General features: G+C 44.4%; 1 protein-coding gene across 1 annotated transcript in view; it reads right to left on the bottom strand.

Moving 5' to 3' along the window:
* Positions 1-606: 606 nt before the first annotated feature.
* Positions 607-25,608, bottom strand: part of LOC144113421 (uncharacterized) — a 43,015-nt gene continuing 18,013 nt past the window's right edge. The window contains exons 9-17 of the mRNA XM_077646493.1: positions 24,984-25,038; positions 18,597-18,664; positions 15,095-15,194; positions 13,002-13,102; positions 12,305-12,433; positions 10,997-11,045; positions 4,758-4,867; positions 4,628-4,669; positions 607-1,786 (exon numbers count right to left, since the gene is read on the bottom strand). Of these exons, the coding sequence (XP_077502619.1) occupies positions 746-1,786; positions 4,628-4,669; positions 4,758-4,867; positions 10,997-11,045; positions 12,305-12,433; positions 13,002-13,102; positions 15,095-15,194; positions 18,597-18,664; positions 24,984-25,038 (1,695 nt within the window). The 3' untranslated portion in view covers positions 607-745. The remainder of the gene's footprint in view (positions 1,787-4,627; positions 4,670-4,757; positions 4,868-10,996; positions 11,046-12,304; positions 12,434-13,001; positions 13,103-15,094; positions 15,195-18,596; positions 18,665-24,983; positions 25,039-25,608) is intronic.

The following is a 25,608-nucleotide window of genomic DNA, read 5'->3' as shown; positions in this document are numbered from 1 at the left end:
ACGTCTAAAAAAGTTCTTGAAAATGTCCACGTAAAAATTTTTGAAGTCTACAAGCGTAGCGCGAGAACAGCTACAGGAAGACTTCTAGACATCCATGTCTAAACTGCTTAGGCAAAACTTTTCTTCGAAGTCTTTTTTGTACTTAACGTTTTTTAGACATCTACTAGCTCTGTTTCGAGCGGTTTTCTTGTTTGCTGGCAACTGGTCCTGCGAGAAAAGTGCCAAGTTCGTTTAGGTGATAAGCATGTGCAAGATCATGCACATCAAACCAGTGTGCGCTCTTTAGAAATGCTATGATGTTAAACTGCGGATTCAGGGGATTTATGAATATTCATTGAAATACCTTGATCGGCAAAAGTGCGGTGCATTAAATAGTTGAATAGCAAATAGTTTAACTAATTTTCCAAAATTTTGAATATTCACTGTAGTGGAAGCTACGAGTATGCTCTGCCAGCTTTAAAAGCACCAACTTTTCACGAGCACACGCCCAACCACATCAGCAGCTTATGATAATAGCTTCCACTCCAGTACTACACGAAGTCCCCACCCCCTAGATACTGGGTCATATTTTTGACCTTTCTTTTACAAAGACGTACAGTGGTCAGATCTGTCTGAAATGGGCAACACAAGATTTACCTCTGTTTATTTTGTGCATGAAATACAGCCATCCTCACCACAGAAAATGGTACACAAAAACTGACAAAACAGCTAGAATGTTAGTGACCCCAGTGACAACAAAAAATGGTCAGAAACGTGAATGGGAATCCAGCAGGGGAGGTCTGTCCAGAAGCCCTCCTGCAGACGAGCGTGGCTTCCGTTGGAAATCAGCTGAACCCCCGAATGGCAGGTCATCATAGCCATGATTGCTGCCGTAGTCCGTATTGTAACTGTCAACAAAGTCGTGGTTCCTGCGTTCTCCATAGCTGTCAATTCCATGCCTTCGATCAAAATCATCTCTCCTCTCAAAGGAATAATCTTGCTCTCGACTGCTAAAAGTAGGTCCCGACTCTCCCAGCAGAGGTGGTCGTCTTGGAGCACGGTCTTCAAATGAATCACGAATAAGCGGGGCCTTGTCACGAAGCAGTGGGCCTTCATCCAGCAATGGTGCCCCTTCGCCACGCAGCCGCAAGCCATCACCAAGCAGTGGTGCTCCTTCACCACGAAGCCGCAAGCCATCACCAAGAAGTGGTGCTCCTTCACCACGAAGCCGCAAGCCATCACCAAGCAGCGGTAGGCGCTCAGTTGTTCCAAAATCTTCCCTTGTTGATCGATCCCTGTCGGTGGCCATTTGCCGCTGACGGCTCAATTCCTGGCTCAAGTGATGGCTCAGCTGTTGACTAAGCTCCTGGCTGAACTCGGGTCTAGCCAAATGTTGAGAGAGCTTGCTGATTTCTAAAGCTAAGTCAAGCTGAAGTTTTGAAAAGTGCTGTGATGTATTGAGGCCATAGGCTCCCTGTTCCCTGTTGGCTTGTGCAGAAGGTTCCAAAAGGCCAAAGCTGCTACTCAAGGGCTCTTCAGAGGACCGCTGATTTGAAAAAGATGGTGCAGGAGTAGGCAAAACAGGGCCTCCCCATTGAGGCTGTACAGAAGGAGTTTGCCATACACTTGACTGATGTTGAGTGGGTGGAGCAGGTGTCCTGAAATGGCCATTGGCATTGTTAGGGGGAGGCGGCCCAGCCCAGTTCTGGCTTTCTCTTGGTGCAAATCCTTGCAGATTCGGTGCACGCTGTGCCCCGCCAGGAACTTTCTTTCCAGCTTGAGCAAAGAGAGATGGTCCATTGCCACCCTGCAGTATGCCACAGTGACGTGAGCACAAAATAGCCAATTCTACAGCACTAGTTAAGATTTGTAACTGTCAAACCTTCGCAATTATGTAGAGCGGTGTGTGAATATTCGAATCAAATTTCAAATATAGGGTTGGAATTCAAACTCTGAACAGACGGTCATGTCTTCCCTCCGAGATCAACTACAGTTTCAAACCTCAGGATGCATAACGCTGAATGGCTCCATTCATTTTGTTGCCCCCTTTACACCACAAAATACTTTTCATGTGCAACTATAAGCAGTTGAATTCCTGCGTGCATATCCCGCCTGCCTGACACAACATGCTGCTGGTGTCGGGGCTGTTGCACCCAATACATGCCCGACACCAATGAATGCATCCAGAAAAAAAATAAACTCTGTTAGGCATTAGAATAGCCTATTTTGTGCATTAGGATTATGCGAGCAGTAGGCATGTGCGAAAAACGAAGTTTAGTTCAAAGCGAATACGACAGAGATAGTCTTCTTTGAATAGTTCCACAGTGAACCAAATATTTTCAATTCGAAGCAAATAGTTCAGCGCACGTTAAAGAACCCCAGGTGGTTGAAATTTCCGGAGCCCTTCACTACGACGTCCCTCATAGCCCGAGTAGCTTTGGGACGCTAAACTCCCATGAATCATAAACCAAACCAAATAGTTCACAACTGCAAATATAGAAATAAATAAAAGGCGGTTCATTAAAGTTCAGTAGTGTAAGCTGAAATATGTGCTTTGCAGGATTCACTAAATCCACTGAAAAAACAAACTTGCATTTAGTTATCAGCAGCGAGCCAATGTGCACTAAACATCAGCCTCATGCCATTACTGCATTTGTATGCTCCTTATTTTTAGAATAGAATTTCAGAGACAGTGATGCATGCCATGATCCAGTGATCCAGTGCCATGCGCCGGTGACGGATGCCATGATCGCCTCATCGGTGAGGCTTTCATTTCTCATGAGTGCATAGTCAGCATGAAAGATTTCGACTCGACATGCCGCAATCAATGTTCACCGTAGACCAAAGCACTGTCATCACTGCACCAGTGGGAGCTTCGCGTGCCTCCGTGTCACTGGCATCACGCCCGCTTTCCAGAAGCAGTTCTTGACGGGAAATCCAACAAGCTTGCAGAACCGAGCGACCGGTGACAGCAAATGAAGCGTGCTCTGCACAGACTGATCGAGAGTATGCATAGCGCATGTGGCCGGTGCAGCAACACAGCAGCTCGCCTGATGAAGTAACACCTGACCTGAGGGAAAGTGCAATTCGTGAAGTTAATGAAGAACAGGGGAAGATGGGACAACGCACATACTCTCACCTCTCTCGCTGCCAGCCGTCGCACAGAATGCAAAAACAAACAAAGAAACATGCTGGTTTGTTTCCTGCGAGCGGCTCACCCCACAGAAATGTTAATATAATGGACTGCTCCACCAAGGCTCCCTACTCTCTTCTCTACCTGTTTGCAAGGGGGAACGCATCTGTCGTTTCTCCTCCCTGTGTCGTCGCGATATGAAAGGATCTTCGGTGTGCCTGGTGTCTGAGTGCATGTCACGGGTTCTTTCGCTTCCTCTGCATCGCTGCACCGGCTCGGTCAGTCGGTCAGCTTCACACGTGCACGCTTTTGCGCTGTAAGCGTGGCTTGGCTGGTGCGGTTGTAGATTGGCTAGCGGTTTATTTTACCATAGAACACATGGTAAAGCTGACAGTGCTGTGACTGACCATCGTTTTATCCGATATATTGTTATAACTGGTATTGTTATAAGTGGGTTTGACTTCATACCCTGGGAACAGTGGGACCACTTACAGGTGCCACTGCAGGGTTATAGGTCGTGCTGAGGTCTCGGGATTAGTGCAGTGTTTGTAATACAGCTTACTACATAATGTGTATGCTATCGATAAAGCACCTTCCTTCCTTTGAAGCGAGAGCACACACTTGCGGTGAAAGCTGGTCGAGCGTTTGGCTTTGTTCTGATGTGAACCCATGTGTTATGCACCAAGCACAGAACACGAGTGCAAAATAAAAAAAAAATGCCCAGTGATAAGCAGAGGCCATCAACAATTGTAAAGATGACCAAACTTTTCACATACTTGTATATCTCATACAGTCATTTATATCTTAGGCTTTCCATGGCTTTTTCTCAGCATGATGAAGTGATTAATCAAACAATTATGCCGTAAAAATGGAAATGGGTGGGTATCTGATGTAAAATCAAGAACACAAAGAAATGCCCTGGATGTGCGAGTGCCTACAAAAAATGCATCACTGGTGGTGACATATTTTTGTATCCCCATGTCCATTCCTGCTAGGAGAGGCGGTCGTCTGAGGATGTCCCCGGAACAGAGTTCCAGTTTTTTGGCTTGATATGCGAAGCAACGCTCGGGCAACCTGCAGCAACAAGCTGCCAGTAAAATTCAAAAAGAAATGCAGGTTGCCCACGACTTATCACATTAGCGCCATGCACGGGGAAGCGAGCCAGCTTGTCGACTCATCATGCAGACTGCTTCTAGCACCTAGCCCAAGGCAAGCAGAGAAGACACTTCCAGACGAGCACCCCTTGGTGCGAGAAATGGACACTCCATTCTTAGTTCACTAGATGGCGCAGCGACGCATATGAGCCAGTAGCTGCGTGCCCCAACTACTTCTGTCCCTAATAGTAGTGCAAGTGGCTTTCTTTGGTTCTTTCTGGCTTCTGAGCAGCCCATGTGCAAATTCCACATTCAGTTAAGCTTTAAAAGTAAACCTGAAATTTCATTATTTGGATACCCCTAATTTATGCCTACAACAGCAACAACTGCTTACACTATGTCGATATATTAACATACTCACATAGCGAGCGAAGTTTTCACAATGACGATTACTTCCCAAGTGCTAAAAGGAAGGAAACAGGAAAGCAACTGTGAGAGAACCATTCCACCTCCATATCACAAAAAGCAAGCTTTTAACCTGCAGTTCATACCTGGTTCAAATGCAATTGTGAGCTCAAGCCGACCTGACAAACATCGCACCAAAATGAGGCAGTTGCATTTAATTTTTGCTGCTGCTGACTCTTCATCTTTGGTACAGAGCCTGAGAAAAAAGAAAAAAAAGAAACACGTGGAGGATTAAAAACAGTACATGCTCTTTTCAAGCGTGTGATCTCTTTGACCTGCACACGCTGCAAATAATTTCTATGCAACTTGAATACACTTAGTTTGCCCAGAATAAGTAAGAAAATATGGAAAGTGGCAACACGAGGATGTAACACAACTACCATATTTAATCAGCTAATTCGGGCACTTTTTTTCCCTTCAAAAAGGGGGTGCGCAAATTACGTGAAGATTTTGCGAACACATAAAAACTCGACAAAGGTCATAATGCGCAATGTATACAGTATATTGCCGCATATACGTCGACCCCGCGACAAGGACTGGCCAAAAAAAAAGTTGGCTCTAAATGTCTGACTCACAGGACCCCCTCACCCCACATTATGCAGCTCCCTGCAAGATGGCATGATGGCGTGCGCATGGCTCAAAGCAATAAACGTGCAATAGTATAATTGCGAAGCCAACAGTCAGAGGCAAATGGAGATAAAGGCAATAAAATGGCGCCCTAACGTGCGGCCCAGATCACTAGCGGCAAACCAAAGAGCAAATGGATCGCTAGTTTCAGATTCCGTTACGTGCAACTGTTCCTCCAGGAAAGCAACAGCAAATAGAGGTGAGCCGGTTTAACGCTGTACAATTTGTCCCCTCACCACTCGCACTTTTCGCAGCTGCATACTTTGACACTGCCGCACAATTCTTCCCAAGCCTGCCTTGTGCGCACCCACGTGCATGCTGGTGGTCTGGTGCAGCGGGGTGCGTAAAATGCGAGAGTAGAAGTTTTTTTTCATAAACCCGGGTAATAAGTTAGGGGTGCGCACATTACGAGAGTAAATATGCTAAGCTCTCCAAACCATTCACCTACTTAACACATACAGCCACCATGAAAGGAACTGCAAGGCTTGAAGGGGAGAGAAGCTATGCAACAGTTGACCCCTAAAACTTGTGCATTCCATTTTTTTTTCTTCTTTCACAAGATCACTTCGCCAGGCAGACAGAGCTCAGTTACCCCGAAGCCTGCACCAGCCTAGCTGATGCCAAGCTTAAGGGCTCATTCACACTTGAGAGTCGCAGAGGTCGTGCGACTGTTTTGGTCGAATAGCGACAGTCACAAACGGTCGCGTTGGTCGAAAAGTGACGGTCGTGGGCCAGTTGCTCGCTGCTCGATTTCACAGCCCCGCAACTGCGAGTTGCAAACCACTGAACCAATCAGCAAGTGAGCCGCACATTCGGCAACGACGCCGCTCGCGGGTGCGCCGAGCAACAAACTGCGCTATCTGCTCCTTGGCTGCCGTAGTCGTCGCTAAGCCTAGCCGGTTTCACATCGATGCCGCAGCTCAAGGCGTTTCGGAACTCACCAGTGCTGTAACCAAGATGCTACTTTCGTCGCGGCTTTATTGTGAACCCCGTCTCAAGATAATATAAAAATATGCTTGATTTCCGTGACGCCTTCAGCAGCGGAGAAAGCAGATGCCAGGCGATCGAGCCGCTTTGGGCAATAGCAGCAAAGCGGCTATGAGAAGAAATTTGCTTGTATCCAGCAGCTTGGTATTGGCCAACGACCCTCAAAACTGATTCATTTTAGAATTTCGACTTCCCAGAGCATGGTATGAACGCGAACAAACAACATAGTAGCGCATTTTTCTGATGCTAGTGGATGGCATCCAGGCTGGCTGGCAGGCCGCTTGTACGGTCGCGGTGCACATTGCCACTATATCTTCCTCTTCGCTCAGGTCGTTGCAGTACATTGATAATATCGAGGGACCAGAGCATTTTCGAGGGCCAAGCGCGAGCGCAGGAGACGCGGCCAAACCAGACTAAACTCTCGAAAGTGCGCAATCGGCGTCATTCCCAAGAGTTCTCATTTCAAACGAAAATCGAACGAGAAGGCAACCCGCAGGTCACCCTTGGAAGTGTGAACATCGGTGTTGTCGAACTGCGGTGTAGTCGCAGGCGACTGCTGGTCGCGCGACCTCTGCGACTCTCAAGTGTGAATGAGCCCTATGTGGACAATATTTTTTTAGTTCTCTGCCTCTTTCCATGTGTCCACGTTGATTACACACCATTTACAATCCACATGGGAGAAACAGGGCCTTTGGACTCTTCTTTCCGATCTGCAGTGCTCCATGGACCTGCGGACATACCTTCTAACTCAGTTTCATAGCACTAATGTGCATACTTTGGCACCATGAGAGGTGGCTCAATCACACACTCACGGCCACTCGCACTCGCATCCACTCACTCACACTCACAAGCACACACTCTCATGTCTATTCACTCGCATCCACTCACACTCATGTCCACACTCACAACCACTCACACACACAACCAATCACTCACGCTCATGTCCACTCACTCTCATTCACGTTCACTAAATGCTTCCTTGTTTGCTGGCAATGGAGGAGATGAAAGATTACTGCCACGGTTGATTGCGCTCACGGCTCCCCTGGCATAGCCCTAGTCGCAAAGATGGGGTGGTGAGCCACCCGCGCTCTGTCGGGCTCTTGACCAATTTTCACAATTTCACAATGCTCGAAGAAAGTGGTCACTTATCACGCATATTCCATGTCCCAAACCAATGTAACGCACATCTGCTCCCATGCTTGCTGCTGAGACAATGACAGCCTGTTTAGCATCAGCAGCTAAGATGCTTAGACATGCTTTTGAACGGTGTCCATAGGCGTTCGCAGGGTTCTCCATAAGGGGGAACCAAGTTTCAGCACAGTGCCACCCCCCCTCACACAACCTCCCCTCAGCTAGGGCCCTACGGCCAAAACGGGGAGCAAAGGAAACATATATTTCAACGTGATGAAATTGCAAAATATACAAGATATTATAGAGCAGTAGTTTTTACTTTCAGGTGTAACATCGGCAGAGGAATATATGGCAGATAAAAGGGTAAGCGGATGAACAAGAGAGGGGAAAGCCTCAGGGTGCTTGCCAATGGTTCAACAAGAGGTCTTGTCTTCACCCCAGGCGAAGACAAGTCCTCTTGTTGAAACGTTGACAAGCACCCTGAGGCTTCCCCTCCCTTGTTCACTTTGTGAGTACCAACAGAGGAAGCCAGTACCTGCGTCACCGAGGCATCAATGTAACATCACACTTCAGAAGGAATTTCCATTCGCTCTACACCACAGAAAATGTGACAGATCTGTCTTTTGTTAACTGCAAAAGAAGGACCTGAAAAGATTACCTCAAAATGACCCGGCAAGTAAACAGTTCATCAAACTGAACATCGTGGGTCTTTGGCCGTTAAAAAAACCTGCATGGCCATAGCACTGCACTGCAGACAATGATGGAACAGGTCCGACAGAGTACAGGTATGGGGGAAGACTTGCCGTTTAGGAGGCTTAGACGATTAGGGGGTGGGGGGCAACCGCTACCTACCTACTAACCCCCCCCCCCCCCATTGCTAAGCTCCTGCACATTTGTGCAAAGTATTTAGTTAAACCACGATTTCAGCTAAAATCAATTTTCGGGCTACAAGTTTTGTGTGAAATAAGAGCTTTATAAAATTGTTATCGTGAGTTCATGCAGCATGATGGAGGCGAAACGCTAAGGAACCCGTGTGCTGTGCGATGTCAGTGCACATTAAAGATCGCCGGGTGGTTAAAATTATTCCGCAGCCCTCCACTATGCCACCTCTTTCTTCCCTTCTCTTAGACTCTCCTTTATCCTTTCCCTTACAGCGTGGTTCAGGTGTCCGCCGATATGAGAAACAGATACTGCACCATTTCGTTTCATCAAAAAATAATTTTTAATTTTTTCGTTGCAGTGAAGACGCACTGAATAAAATTTATGGCCATGGAGTAACGGCAAAGTAACGTGTGGTACTTTTTTTCAGTAATGGTGCCACGTTACCTTTTTTTTGTAGCTAGCGTAGGGCTGCAACTCGTTCCTTTTCTTTTTAGCGTAACTAGTAACGTATTTAGTCACTTTTTTTTGGTAACGCCTACAACACTGCTTATCCGCCAGGAAAGGGGCACAGACAAGCGCCGCTTCGCTGGAGTGTTAGCTGTTGCGGGCTGCGCATTTTGCTTGCTTTGCAGATGCTCAACCAAGCAAATGTGAGGCCAAAGCATGAGGAGGAGCACGGACTCATTATTCTGAAAAAGTAACTTCACTAGTAATTAATTACTTTCTCATGAAATTATTGTCCCAAAGTAATTCATTACACTACTAAATTACCAGCCCGGAAAAGTAATGGATTACATTACGAATTACCAAAAAAGTAATTTAGTTACTGTAATGAACTTACAGTAATTTAATTACTGCCATGTATGCCGTAGTTCTGCGTACATGACGCTGACGGGAGCCTTTTCATGACCATAGAAAAGTTTTTTTAACCTTTACCTCCAGGGAGAGCGTGGGGGAGCTAAATCTTCAACTCTTTGCTGTTCTACGAGCATAGTCCAGTGTGCAGCATGCCGGCACCCTTAAACCTATTTATGAAAAGCTCCTGCCCCCCTCCTTGCGCCCCCTCCGCCCACAGTTTCCTGTTCTCTTCTTATCATATTTCTTGCTATGATGTTCATAAGATGGTTTTTCTCCTTGCTGCCTTCTCAGTATTGGCAGTTTAAACAGCAGTACTCACTTGCACGATACTTTTAGGCGATAAGAAAACTGATGCCTTAGCTTGATTCTTATTAGCTTTCATTCACTTGCACTGCTTTTCCTTTGACGTTTTTTTTTCAAGTGAAAAGGCGACAATACTCGGAAACATATTATTTTAGATCCCTTTCCCGAATATAAAAGAATTTAGTTTGAACTGTATGTGCAACCAATCAAAAAGGGGTGCGGCCAGTTTGGTTGCTACCTCATATCCACTGTTGAAAATCGCTGCACCGTTTCATCACCATCAGCATGAAGCAATCAGTTCTGGCGCAGACTAAAACATTAAATATGTATTACCATTTTCGATATCTCCTTGGGTGTCAAAGGCATCACCATGCCTGATGCTATGCATACAAAGAATAAAAACCACGTGCTTGATTTTAAATGCAGGGCTCCTTCAAGTACATGACAAAAACAAGAACCTCTGACATTTGCTGACAAGCGCGCTCGGTTTTCGCTTCGCTTATGGGCTTCAGCCGAGCTGGTGCAGTTCAAGAGCTGGGCCGAGTAGGTCAGATTTTCGCGTGGGTCCGCCCCATCAAAAAATTATAGCCAGAGCAGAGCTCCACAATGCGCACAACTGGGCAAAGGAAAAAACCTAAGCATCCACTGCGGTACTCGAGATCCCATCTTACGGCAGTTACTGCCAAGAAGTGGACAGTCATTGTTTCAGCAGCAAGGATTGCAACTCTGCTTATATGAGCTCGGAGCCGTGTGGGAAGCGTGACAAGAAACATCTACCTTTTTAGCAGTGGCAATGCGAAATTCTATCAAAGGATCTGACAAAACTCGTAGCGACTCATTGCACCCGCAAAGGCCTGCGCCCATGCCAACGGTGAAACGAACAGCAACGAAAGATTGCCATTCCCGCGCCAGCGGAATCCTCTGCTTTGGTTGTCCAAAGACACTGGCATGATGCCTTATGCTGCCTCGAGCGCCTTTGCTTTGGCAGTGAATATTTGCTTCCCTCAGCTGTCAACAACATGACAATAGCTAAGTGGATACCATCGTTGTGAAATACACGCGACCAACTTCACTGTCGCGTCAACCGTCCACCACTCACATCACTTGCCACTCATGTCCACTCGAAAAACCACTCACTGTCACTCACGTCCACTCATCACTTATGTTCACACACCACTCACCTCTAATCGCAATCACATCTGCTCACTCACTCATGACCACTCAAACTCGCATCCATTCACTTGCACTCACACTCATCTCCACTTACATCTACTTTCACACAAATGACCACCCATACTCACATTCACTCACTTGCACTCAGACATGAGTATGAGGCGATACGGGTGCACTCATGAGTGAGTGTGCCGACCTATGCTAATGTGTGTATTAGAGTCATGTCACACTCATACGTGCTAAGTAAAGGTTCATTTAAAAGTGCCTGTTCTAAGTAAGCTGAACTGTAACCTGCTTTGTTTTGGCTACAGTCCACTTCTATGCCTCTCTGAAAATGCAAATTGCTCACAAAAGCTATGATTACCTTGTTTTCCCAGAGGAGCACCCGGTGGTTTATTCCCCAATAGTGCACCCTGCAGCAAAAGAGAAAAAAAAGGAAAGTAAGATTTCTCTGAATTCAGAAAATAATGGCACTCCCAGCAATTTGTGTTGAAGCATCAAAAAAAAAGAGGAAACAACACAGGCCGCATCAGACCTATACAATACCACGCACATTATTTGGAGAAGCAAGTTGCATGCAGAGGCAGCACTGCACACAACTATTCATAAAAATGTCAGCAGTAAGCAGTTTTAAGAGAAAGGCAACATATGGTGAGTGAGTGTGTGGTGCTTGTGTGCAACAGTGTGTAGAGAGAGATTAATTCAGTCAATCTTCTTGAAAAATGCAGTGAACCAATTATAAAAATCAGTCATTGAAACATAATCTCCCCTCACAACGAAATAGGCACGAATTAATCTCCCCTCACAATGAAATAGGCACGAATTTAACACTAAGCCCACGTTGAACTAGTTGAGGAAGCAATTTCTGAACACATGAGAATAAGAACCAAATAAACAATACTCTCAATGTTAGTCCTATTGAACACATTTGTTGAAACGGTTATGCCTTTCAAATTACTGTTGTTATTACTTGTTGCTCTTTCTTAATTACACATCTGCTGTGCTTACATGTATATGTACTGCTTTAAGAAGCTGTACAACTTGCTATTGACTGACATTTCAAGTAGTACCTGCTGCTCTAGTGACTTATCCAGATAAAATGTTTTACAGTGCATATCATCAGGTGTGAATGCTGATGTAAATGCATGTGAGAACACATCGATTTTGTTTATCTATTTACTCTGCAGTGCTTGTATATTCACCACGCCCTACCCTGTAATGGTCACCCGGGCCTCGTCAAACTGTCTCAAGCAGCTTTTAGCCTAGGTGCTCCTACGAGCATATATCTGGTAAAATAAAATAATTTGACTTTACTTGATTTGATTAAAGTGCACTTATGATAAGTCAAGCAAAAATCTCTGACCCTAGAAGTTTAAAATAATAAGAGTCTACTGTAAATGATACTAGACATCTCTCATGTTATGCGTCATACTTCAATGTCTTTTCATTGTCACCTCCACATTCAGCTGAAACATTATATTTAGCACTGGAATTCTCAGTCAGCAGCTGTGTCTATGTTTTGCACTGTTATGCAACACATCATAGCATGATGTCATGGGAACAATAAAAAAAAATTTTTGTCCAGATCCTTTTTACGCTATGTCTGCATTTGTAAAATGATACATTTCTTTGTTTTATCAGAGCATGCTCAAACTGCCAAATGGCGTTCTACCTTCTGCAGCACGGGGCCAGCAGGCTTAACGGTACCAGCAGCCTTGATGGTACCAGCAGGCTTAACGGTACCACCCGGTTTCCCCTTCAGCTCAGCAAGCCGATCCTTGTGAATCTTCCCTTTTAAATGCTGCACAAGACACGAAGACAGTGAAAATGAAACATTAACATACATGCACATGCACACACACACTATGAATACACTTTAACCACTAGACCAGAGAGGCAAAGGTCATGGAAATAGCGCACGTGGGGACAAATACACAAGTGAATTAAAAAAAAAAATGGAAGCATTCCCATTTCGATGTCGATATGGCTTTCGCACTCCCTTCGTGAGCAGGCATGCCATATGTTGCCAGACTGTGCCTCACATTCTCCTAAGACCACTGTATAAGACGAGGGGAGACTAGCTTGCTTCAGGAAAAAATCTCGACTTATATTCCGGTTTATATGGTACCTCATCCCACTTTACTGCGGAAACTCTCATCGTGAGTGGGACAAACACTGCCCCACCTTTTCTGCGTGAGGCATTTATCAGAGGGCACCAAAAAATGGTTTAAACTGAGTATTTTATGCTGAAGGAACAATTCCAGCACTAAAAGAATAAGTTCTACTCCACTCCTCCTTCTACCGTATAAAGGGTTAAGCACAGAAACTTAGCAACCAGGACTTAAAAATTATGAAAAAGTTGAACATACCTCATTTCTTTGAAATTCAGAGTTAAGCCTGATATTACAGATGTCACATGAGAACTTTCTGGCAGCAGGTTTCCCGCCTGGTGTCTTCTGCACTGCACTACCTGGAGATGCCACAATGGAGCAATATTTAGTGATCCGGTTTCAAACCAGGGAGATTCCAATCAAGGAGTTACACAGGTTAGAGATATCATATCAGACAAAAGTGGCAAATCAAATCCTCATGCTCCTACATTACGCATTCAGCAGCACAGTAGGTGTCAATAGGATGTGGCATACAGCCATGTGGTCATCAACTTGTGTGCAGTAATCGGCTGATGCATTACATCACTGCAGCTCTAGAGATTAGAACACAAGGACAGGCAAGAATTTCTGAAGCTAACCACTTGAACTATAAATAAAGCATGAAGTCAGTCACAAACTACAAAAATGTTTTAACAAGTTTGGAATAGGACATAAGCACATTAAGCTCACTGTTTTCAGAACATAGTCTTATTGTGGGTATGATGAAAAAGTTTCTTGGATGGACCTACATACAATAAAGTACATTGCTCTTACTACTATGCTCTTCAATATAGTTCTTTTGTGCAGTAATAACCCTTCCCCAGAACCTTTTCCCTCAATTGTAAGGCTCCCCAGAAGTACTGCTCTCCAAAGCGTGAGAAGCTCAGCTTTTTGTTGGATGTCGTCCATAGTTTTAAAATGACATCCTCTAATCTTGTGTTTCATCACCAAGCAAAGGAAGTAATTGATGGGAGCCACATCTCGCGAGCAAAGTGGATGTTGGCTGTCTGTAGAGTTTCCACTCACCACAATGAGGATACCAAGACCATGCTGAAGTGTCCTTACTACTGTCCAACTTTCCTTATGTGCAAATTTTAACTTTTTATCATTATTTCAAATGACCTTTGATTCTCTCCCTGACTTTTTTTTTCATGTGAACCATAATCCTTAAATGCTCAAAAACTAGGGGATGCACCTTACCCAATTTATTTCATCTTGACCACAGGCATGCCAAATCACATGCAAGGCCCCCCATTCCAGATCTAACAAATGTAATGCATAAGTCAACACTAGTTAAATGTTCTAGACAGTACTAGATATAGCAAAGTGTAACTGCACCTTTAAGCACACTCATAAAAACCTGTGCAACAGGGCTTCCAATGTGGACAAAGCAATGCCACTCAGTGCAGTGACATACAAGATTAATACCCGTAATCACACTTCATGCACATCACGCTGCTGGTAACTGCAACCAGAATATCCCTGCAACTTATTTGAGCATTAGAGCAAGAGCTGTACTTGCAACATCCCCCGATGCCAAAGCACATGACTGCTCACATTGATCATGTGGCCACCTCCCACGTGTCTTGTGCTACTGCCATTATCTTCAGTTGGGGGTGTGCGCTCACCCGTGATCACCTGACCACCCCCTGCATGCAGCCCGAGCCTCATGCTTTGTGCAACCCTTCTTGTCACCGGGTGGGGCATGTGGTCCTAAGGCCCCACCAAATACTTCGAAATGCCTCTTGGAGGCTGCACATAGCTGGCAGCCGAGAGCCCGCAAACATCTGGCAGGTTGCACACAGGGAGCATGCAGCAGGCATGCTGACTTCAAAGGTGCTGACCCAATAATATCCACATGCCTTTGGCTATATATGTCATAAACGAAAATGTCAATGTTTGTTCCATGCTGCGTAGCTCAAGGCACAAGTATCTTCACTCCTCTGAAGCCACAGATGCTGTACATCTGCATAGGAATCAGAAGTAGTTTTAAGGAAAGGCGCAGCAGCAGTCTTATAGTAGGTAGACGCCTGCACTGTACCATGATGGAAGGAATAAAGGGAGAGGTGAAAGTGGCAGAAATTCTTAAAAAGTGGCAATGCTTATGTTTGCTCTCATTGAATTTTGTGATTTAGGTAGCAAGCATAAACGTAATATTTTTGCACTTTGCATTGTGACCATATATACTCACAACACTTGATAAGTGGTCTCTTCCAAGTCAATGAATCCCCAGAATTACCATTACAAAGTTTCATGTGCCTCAAAAACTGCCAACACACACACACACATGCATATAAAAAAAATGAACACACCTTCTTCAGGATTTGAGTCTAGCTTTGCTTTCTTTGCTGGCACAGCAGTTGGTCCATCTGCTGGAGGGCCTGGTCTTTTGAGTGCCTGTGCAGGAGGTCCCTAAAGATGAAGGAATCATGGTAAGTGGTGTAGGCCCAAAACTAACAAAGTAAAGATGGTGGTCTGCCCATGCCACTATCTTCAAGGAGAAACTACCCTCTGTTTTTAACACCAGAGTTACAACTATGTCCCAAGATCCAACAGACGTTCCCAACACACGGGCAATGTCTGGTGATGTCTCTGAGAAGCCGGTGCCAAACATTAAACAGAAAAATGGAATCACTTTCAATCAAACAACTAAGTCCAACCAAAACTGTCCTTTGATTTTAGCCTTGCCAGTCTCAATGCTTGGAATCCAACAAACGAAATGTTTCAGCCTATTCCTGAGAAGTAACCCGAGGTGCATGCCTGAAAATGGGATTTGAACGAGACAACTCATTAATTATCAGGCATAGAACCTTTTCTCACCAGGCTCAGGCAAGCAATTTGCACTGTTTTATGTCTCGAAAGGAGCTTTAAACTTTTTACTAGAATTTCAAAAAATTCACCAAAACCCGTTTTTACTTGCATAAACAGTTTAGAAAAGGCATAAAGAACCAGAACAAAAGGCAGTGGAAACACATCAATCAGTGCTTCTGTCTGTCGCTATGTGCTCTAAGTGCAACCTACACAGACCTTCATAAGTTCTCAAAAGGACGTAACTTCATAGCACTACTTTAATCAGTAGCAACACAAAATTTTCGATACATGCCGAAATTTCTCCCTACTGCTGGCCGTGACTGTTCTGGGTAGTCTTGTATCCCAGCCTTAGTAAACACGGTGTAGCATACGTGCCGGTGATCCCCACCTGATATCCCCAGCAGCAAATGCACCAGCTAACACTACACAGCCCAAACAATCCTTGCTAAAATCTGTGGGTTCGTCATAACATGAGAGCTGAAATACTTCAGTGTCTGAGCCAGTGCTCTAAACAATGCACATGGTGTCTGCAATATGCAAAACTATCAGTAGGGCCCTTCCAACTCGTGCAGAAAATACAGGGATGGCAAAGAGTTTGTCACTTCCACAGCAGAATCCTGCTTATGCCCTAGGGTGACACAAATGCGAAGTGCAGACAAGCTTTTGATACAGAGTTGCATCAATGAATTTTTTAAACAATGCTGCTATGCTACAAGGCACAAAGTGCACCTGATGGGTACCTTGTGGAAGCACAATACATATGTAAGATGCAGTGAAAGACAACACGTCATCAGCTTGAGCCACACAACCTAGTTTCATAGACATGACCGAACAGACCACAGATGGCCGGCAAACTTCATATCTGATCAACCTAAGTCTCGGAAGGTGTGCAGTGTGCAAGTGGCGCACATCATTGAACACCACAGAGCAGTGGGAAACCAACCTTCTGGCAGTTTCCAACACTTCCAAGCATCTGTCACTGTGGATGCTCTGGCAAGACGTGCCTAAGGAACGCTTTTTTTTTTATCCATGAGACGCCACATAGCTGCCATAGAGTGATTGATGCATGCTTAAAGATGTAAGGATGACAGCAAACAAAGGAACAAGGCAAGTGGCACAGACACAAACAAATGTGCATGTACTACTTAACTTTGCCCCACAGTTCGTGCTGGCGATCACGTCCTTCACAAACCAAGAGGACATCCATGCAGTGGTGCCAGCCAGCTACTAGCATCTCACACTGACATGAGAAGTTTAAAGGACTCAAAAAAATGAAAAAAAAAATGCTCTGACCATGGGTTTGAAACAGAAGGAATGTTCTCCAACACCAGAAACTTTCCTTTTTTAATGGTTATTCTTTTAGAATAGTGCCTTTCATCAAGAGAGAATACCGCCATTTTCTTGTTACTTGCAACAGCATTTTAAAAATGCTATCTAGCAGCAAACTGGCAGTGTGTGTACAGCTGTACTGTTGCTATATATTGATGTCATATTGCTGATGTGTCTGTGGACAGCACTCAAAAAGAAAGACCACATGTCTAATGGCTGTCGTTGCTGTCTACTATGGTGTCTAAAGAGCAACTGCTACAAAACTACTCTTTGGTGATTGCCTTTTCAGAGCGCGAACAAAGACAAGCGAGTTGGTCAAAGCTGCCTTCATCGTCAAAGCCAGAGACCACTGAATAAGCACCTCTTTAACATGCACCAATGACAGGGAAATGCTGCATCTTAAAGGCTACCCGCAGGCATTTATTGCTCTGATGGGCCCGGTGACATCCGTTGGTTTGACATTTCTAAGAATAATGAGTTCAAGGTCAACACCGATCTATGTCACGTGCCTCTCTCGCAAGTTAGTCTTGCTCATGCTGAAATTGTTTCCATTTGAGCAATATATTGAATACTTTTGAACCACATTCCTAAACAGCTTCTTTAACTTACAACAAAGAAGCCAGTAAAGCTACCTTCTCACATCAGATATTAAAACTAGAAAAAAAAAAGCCGAAATTGGACACCTCACGCAACTAAACGAAACATATCTCGAGCAGTTATTCAGTATAGCTAATTTGAACATTTTCTATCACATTTTTTAGTCGAAGACCTTTGCTGGTTTATGCTTGCCCTCTATAAATAATAGAACATTGGCATTCTCTCCAATGTCCAGCAGGTACAGGTGGAGCTGCGCAAAAACAATTCTTTTTTTCTTCCAATTTCCATCCTCTCAATTCGCCTCCCAGTGCTGTACTTTAGGTACTAAAAAGCTAGAGTACAGAAACTAGAGAGAGCCCCATATCACATGCTGCCACATGCAGAAAAATCTCTCACCCCGCAATGCAAACATTTACTTTATTTTTGTGAGAAGTTATCTGAGCCAAGGCCAATTTGTTTTAAAATGCCAGAAATCATTCATTACTAAGGTTCCACTGCAAAAGGTTATGCAAGATGCAGTGTACAGCCATTGTATGAAAGAAAAAGGAAAAAAGATGTATGCCAGACAGGCATATTTTGTTCATTTCACAACCTACCACTGTTCTCTATAAACCTTTCCTTTCCTTTCCATTTTGCACCTCCAATAGCTAAGTGATTATTCAGAATGTGTTCCTTTCTTGAATCTACGGACTCCTAATTGAACTTTTGCTCCAAGTTCTGGGTCCTGCCTACATGAAACTTATATTATGTAACCAAGGACAATAAAAAAATTAATATCCTTTTGAAAGCTCATACTGCCACACAAGCTGCCAATGCTTTTGGCATATGTGAGGCATGCTAAAGGAGCCATGTTCATCTACCATGCCAACATGGCACTTGAACATGACAGCAATAAAGTAAGTAAGGGTAATGTGTTCTTCCTGAAAGAAAGCCTGAACAGCTAGTTGCAGCTTACAATCTGCAACAAGCTCCTGCTATAGAGGGGAAGAGCAATTCCGATGAATTGCTACATCTCTCACAGGACGCTATTACCCTCAGAATCAAAGAGCCAAGGTTTGCAGCAGCATTGTTATTTACCTGGACAGCAACGCCAGGCTTCGGCACCGGAGCTGGTTTCGTGGTAGGGCCGGACGGTGGTTTGCCATCTGTGAGCCAGATGGCACTGCGCTTTTACTTTCTCAGTCAAGCAGTAGATCACAAGCTATGAGCAACAGGAATCAGCATGTGAAAGCAATATTTCAGCATGCTTTCTGTGCTCTGTATATAGCCCAGACAGGCCTACAGGTGCAAGAGCCAGTACAGCGGCCATCTCGGTGAGACAGCCGCATCAATGGCAGGAGAAGAAGAAAGAAGCGCTTCTGCACAAAACTGGGCAAAATGTAAATCACAATGCATGGCAGCCTTTGCCATGCATTACCCACAATGACCCAACTGGTAAGCTCTCAACTATCTTTCTGGCTGAGAACTATGATGAATACATTGAGAGATGTATAGTTCTGCTGGGTTTCAAACAAAAACCCTGCGTGCAAGACTCCATACAGGATGGTCTGGATGTGGCCACCAGACATTGTTAAACAAGCCATATCCAGGGTTCTAGCACAAAGTCTTGCACTGCAGAACCATATACATACTAGCGGCCATTATTTACAACAAAAAGAAAGCGCAAGTGTGACAAATAAAAGAATGCAGAAATAAATCAGGCTGACTATCATGTTTCATTAACAGTTTTTTAACTTCAGTACTGTCATAGTCCTTCAGCGTTTTTTTTCTGGTCACGAAACTCTGGCCAGCGTTTCATATAGAAACAGCACATGCCGCTAGTGATGCACCTGTAAGAGAGGAGGCCCAAATGTCTGCGCAAGTCCTGTTCGCATTAGCTGTTTTCCGACCAACAGGCTCAGATTCTGGAGATTGCTTTCTGGGGATTGGTATTCAGGCTTAACATGGAGGCTATTTTACTGGTTATCACCTGAAAGCTTGGCTGCAACATCGAGACACTAAAAACTGTGTGATCGACGGCGGCCGCTAGTAAATCTTGATAGCGGCTGCTTTTTGACCAGCCATTAAAGCGCTTACTTTCTCTCTCTGCTTTTTATAAAACAGCGATTTTTGTACATGGGTTCAGCCTGCACCAGCAGTTTGATGGCACTCACTGAAATGTTTTTTTTTTTTTTTGCCAATACTTTCGTAGGTGGCAAAGCCAGCTGCTGAAGACTCTTCCTAAATAAGCCATTTATTTACACGTCACGCTGTGACGACGGAGGCGCTGGCGAGTGCAAGGAGATTTTGAAATTTTTTGCTCATTGCTCATGTGCTGGCTTTGCGCTACCAAAATAATTAAAGAGACAAGCTGTGAGCGGCCACGCAATAAACAAAAATTGAGCACCTATAGGAGGCACGCAGCAGCATGTACAAAATAAAAAGCAGTAGGGGTTTAACATACTTAAACCGAGTAGACGTGCAAAAGGATGGGTTTAGCCTGCTTGGATCATAGTTTTGTTTTTCTGGGTCGTCGGCATGTCTGGCGATGACATTAAACTCAGGTTAAGATCTGCTAAAGGTTAAGCTAATCTGAACTGCTCATTGTGCAGGTGGAAAAAGTTGATGAAGACGAGGATGTGCAATGTGCAGTGCTACAGTGTGTTGCAGTTTAACGCTAGGCGTAATCAGCTGCGGTGATAGCATAGTGCTCTCTTGCAGTGGCCACCGAAGCTGCACCCTCCAAGTCAGGGATGTAATGTTCATGGTTGGGTTTGACCCTGTGAAGTAGTGCTTTTGCCCTAAAGGCCATAAGCACATTGAGCAGTACAGCTGCCTAAAATGCGACAGTGTCACAGATTCTTGCTCAAGTACACTGGAGGCATTTGAATATTCATGGGATGGCGCCGGGCCCGAGTTTCAGCTTCTCGTGCTGCAGCAACACTGACTCTCCATTGACTACTAATTCATCAGGCCGAATTAAATCCATGGGGCGAAATGCCTCTCGCAGACATGGACACGCTTGGACTCGAAGTTAAATCCACCGCTTTCCTGTCAGGGTATCGCCCGCTTCCATATTTTATGCTGCTCGGCAGACAGAACAGCGAGGCCTTTTCCTGCGTACCTCCATCGCCAGAGCGGCAAACTGTGACGCAGAAAATATTTGGCATCGCAGACTTGCGCTTCACGCGCACTGTACTTGTTTGTGAACGAAGGCAAAATCAGAAGAGAAAATAGCTGCTGCCACAACGCCAGCGTCCCATTCCACCTGCAGACTCGCGGCCAAACACACGCTCGCTTGCTCGCGTCGTTGCCCCCACAGGACTCTTGGCGCTGCCTCGTGGAAGGTGCAGACAACATACGAAGCTCACCCATAGCGTTACGGAGAAGTTTCATGACCATAAAAGCACTGAAGGACTAGGTACTGTATACATGACAAGATGCAGCCAACAGTACAGCCGCATTTCTTGAATAAAGAGGGGCCTTTAGTGTTTGGCCTTAAAGCTATATGCAAGACAGCAAAAAGCTGTCCTACATAGTACAGGGGCCAAACACTATGCATAGCTGCACAAATTGCACAAAGACTTCGTGCCAACAAAGCTATGAAAGGCAACACGAATTCAAACCTGCACACATCTTCACTTGTGACATCACAGTGAGATGCAGGTTCTTTAAACGTAGAAAGATTTGGTCTCCATGGAAGCCTTGGATGCAAATGAACAAGGCATCACATAGCGAATGTTATGCACTGCATTGCTGAAGACATGTATACCCATTGCCACAGACAGCAATCAATGTGCCCTCCTACTGGGGCCTATCAATGGCCCCAGTAGGAGAGCACAGTAGGCACCATACAAAATTAGCGCGAATATGAAGAAAGCACCTTAGCACACCTTTGGACAGCAGTGCACTGCCTTGCCATGAAACTCATGACACATGGCAGCAATGTGTTTGAAGCATTGAGCAAGTGTTCCCGAGACTGTCAACATATTACTCAACCAAGTTGGGCATCAGCTGATTAGTCGTCCTGGGCTGTATTCTATCTTTGCCCATTCAAAGAATTCAACCTAAAATGTAACCCAAGCACAGCCTCCCATGAATATGTGAATACAATAAAAAGCACTTCAAGTGTATACAAGTGCTTGTATTACTCTGGATTGGCAGAAAAACAAGCTATTTCTCACAGAGACTAACTGCCAGCTCATAAGCATAAGCAACACATGTTTACAATAAAAAATGTCACTTCTTAGCTGCCATATGCAATGCTGCCTAAGCCAATCTGGAATCCAGTCTACTTGCCGACAAAAAGTATATACCTATATACAAACAAAGAATACGCTGTTCTCTGCAAAACAACCAACATAGAACTAAACTATTTTAAGTTAAATGGCTTGAGCAGCAAAAGCAAATTTTCAACTTCGGAACTTATATAAGTAACTTGCACTGGCACTGACATGGAAGACTCTGCACCATAATCTCTTGGCAAAGGTTTCCATGTTGGCAGCAAGGATAACAATGGGAACTGGCAAAGTGACAGTGTCCACTGTTCAATATGCCTGTCATTCACTTCGACAACTCAAGTGAGTGCGGGTTACTGCAGCCCGACATGTCATCAGCAATGTGGCTGGTGCTATTGTTCCATTCTTCGCTATTCCCAGCTACCCTATAAACTCGTTAAGGACTGCACTGCTTTTTAAAATTCGGGTGTGAATTTTTAAGATGCAGCCGATATACGAATTTAAAAAAAAAAAACTTTTTTGATTATACCATATACTCTCTTGCAAGGGCCGCACCCCCTGTTGCCGACTAGATAAGTGAGAAAAAAATATGGTTTTACATTTTTTTTTATTCCTCTTTGGGCTCCACCTTCAATAAAAAAAAATACCCGAATAAAAAAAAATGTGGGGCTTGCAGGAGTTTGTAAGGTATCTAGTCCAAAACAGGGGGTGCGGCCCTTAGATGAGATTACTCTACAGTAGTAAGCAGCTGTTACACCCCTGTCACATAAAAACTTAATAATGTGTTTGCAACAAAAAAAAAAAAACTATCCAGGCTAACAATCTATGTGTCACTGTCAAGTGACAACACCTCAAGACATCTGCGTAGGATGGCAGTAACGACTGGAAAATTTCTGTGAGAATAGCGCATGCACAGTAATAATCAAATGATTTATTATGAATATTGTTTCACGCTCAAAAATACACCTTAAATCTTACATACAAGGTTGCAACAATTCTGATAATTTACTGACAAACGCTATCAAGTGCTGGGGTAAGCAGATGCCGGTTTGGTTTATGGAGTTTAACACAGCAAAGAGACTCATGATCATGATGAATTTTTATGGCGCAAGGGCATCTATGGCCAGAGCACCATGACACAAGGTATTTATTGACTTCTCAAGGTGAGGTCAAAGACCCATTTTCCAAGCATTTCACACTAAATAAGCCGAGCACTAGACCAGGGGAAAGCTTGTACCCACTGTATCACCGGTGGGTACCTGGCGGCACTGAGGATAAAACCCCGCACCTCCCGCATGTGAGGCGGATGCTCAACCACTACAAAGAGACTCAGACTATGAGGGACACCAGATACGTTCATCACATGGGGTGCTTTAACGTGCACTGATATCACACAGTACACGGACCTCTAGCATTTTGCCTCCATCGAAATGCGATCGCCGTGGCCGGGATCGAACCCGCGTCTTTCGGGTCAGCAGCCGAGCACCATAACCATTGAGCCACCATGGCGGCTTTGGTAAGCAGAAGCTGGCATGAGTTCAAGATGAAGATGAACGTGGTGGCACTGCAACTATTTAACGTAAACAAAACATTACTGAAAGTTGATAACAAATAGTGATAGCTACTGCTTTGTTCTGATAGCATCTTATGCAAAAAAAAGGAGCACTTGCACCCAACTATGCAGGAGAAACACTAATATTATCATACCCTAATACTACTGTAGAGAGAGAGTGCGCGTGTGTGCGCATATGTAGGGGGGGGGGGCTTTTTTTGCTTTTTTTTTCATCACAATGCTGAATGTCTGTCACAAGAGTTGTCAAAAGCAGCACAAATTACACCTGTTCCTGTATTCTTTTTGCACAAAACAGACAAGTCTAATGCAGTCAAGCCTTGCTACATCGAACGCGGACATTACGAATTATTGACTATATTGAACTGTTCCTAAACATTTTTAAGAAACACATGCAATTCTTTATACACTGAACGCGGTTGGCCATAAAGTGGATATATTCAAGTGCTCAACGTCAAGCTGTGCCTACTTGAAGGGCAGGCGGCAGGATTTGCCTCACTACACAAGTGACAGGGGGTGGTGCAGCAAGCACTCGTACCATGGTTCCCACCTTTATCCTGCATTATCATTAAACTATCTTTCCTTTGCACCTGTCAACAGCACCACATAAGCAGCGGGAATAGTTGGTAGCCAGGCAGTCAGCACATGTTTGCGCCTGTTGTATCCACTGATAGTTGCCTGGAACCAGAGGTATGGTCGCTTGTAGCCTTCTATAATCAGATACAACTTCAACAATTCAGGACGGCCGAACAGAATTCCTGTGACAAAAAACAGACCGTTGTTAAAGATTTTCTTGTTGCTTAACAAGAAGCTAACCACAAGACGATATTGTAAGCTAAACAATTTTGATGCCTCTGGCTTGTTTCATACAGCCTATTAAATGGCTGATTTTAAACACTACAGTAATGGTAATTCAGCAGCCTTTGTTTGAAGGCTAGTTGGTAACACGGACAGTGGCCAGTGTTACCATCCTGTGCTCATGTCAGCTTTCACGGATGTGAAAACGGCGATAGCTTTCATTCTGGTGCCTCGTTTTTTACGCAACAACCCAGTAATGTGTGGAGGCCACCGTAGCTAGCATCTGACCTGCCACCACTACATGCTGGTAGTGCTGTGCAGGGAAGCCAATCTAACTGGCACTTGGCGCTCGGCTTTTCGAGGTCTCCGGAATCACCACAAGAGACTTCGAAATGGCACTAAAATTCATAGCCTGAGTCGCTTTGGTACGTTAAACACCATCAAACCAAACTTCGGAAATGGTCTCTTTCTCCTCTCTAGTAAGTAGAGATTGAGTTGCTGTTCCTTCACAGACTAAATTTCATTTGTGTGCATTTTCGACAAAATTCTCGATTACGAATTCAAACTATATCATACTATTTTATAAATTTTTGTGTTCATTTGAAAAAGTTTGGCTGTACATAATTTTCTTTCTATTTTTTCGGAGCACCTACTGTGCCTGGAGACAGTCCAGGCTGCTATACCAGTAACCAACGAGCAGAGAAGGTGCTTTGGTTAGCCGTTGTGCTTTGCACAGTAGTGTTTCACAAAAAATTTGTGCAAATGCTAAAAAAAAAAGCAGTACTGACATATCCCATGGCAGAATATTTAACATAACAGGTCTACGATGCCTATAATACAGGTAAGTCCGTTAGGAAGCTCCCCAACACAGGACAATACCGTTTTTTCGAGGCGGCATCCTTAATTGAGGAGGTCTCAGGTTTGGAGGAAGTCTCTGCAAAGAGGATAAAGAAACATGGCAACATGCTATTATGACAATACAGTCCCTAGCAGTCAACGATATATGGCGGCAGCTATAAATAAAATATACATATTTAGTCAGCAACATCGCAACCAATGTTTACTGCACTACGCTCAGCTTATCTCGAGCTCAATCACCTGTACCATTATACCCTGTCACATACGCACTTTCAATCCTCATTGAGTCTATGCTCATCGAACCCAATGCAGATCAGAGACTGCCACACAGTCACTTTCAAGTGCAGTCTAGCCCAATCCTGCTAGCCTCGATCACGATTCCTCAAGCGCAATTGAGGTTTCAAAGCACAATTGAAAGCAGGTGTTGAAACTCTTGCCTTCACTAAACTACAAAAAGAAAAGCAAGTTAATATAATAAAACCATCAATGTTAATGTATAAAAATTGATTAAAAGGCATGACAGAACATTTTAGGGCACTATGCCCCCTTACAGTAACGAAGGCATATTTATAAATCATGTCAACACCACACTCCACCTCCAGTCTTCTAGCACAACTGACAAAAGTATGTCGGCAAAGAAAAAGAA

Source organism: Amblyomma americanum, chromosome 1 (assembly GCF_052857255.1).
Source record: "Amblyomma americanum isolate KBUSLIRL-KWMA chromosome 1, ASM5285725v1, whole genome shotgun sequence".
Classification (NCBI taxonomy): Eukaryota; Metazoa; Arthropoda; class Arachnida; order Ixodida; family Ixodidae; genus Amblyomma; species Amblyomma americanum.
Note: the sequence above shows the minus strand (reverse complement) of the source record. Positions and strands in the feature narration are given on the sequence as shown.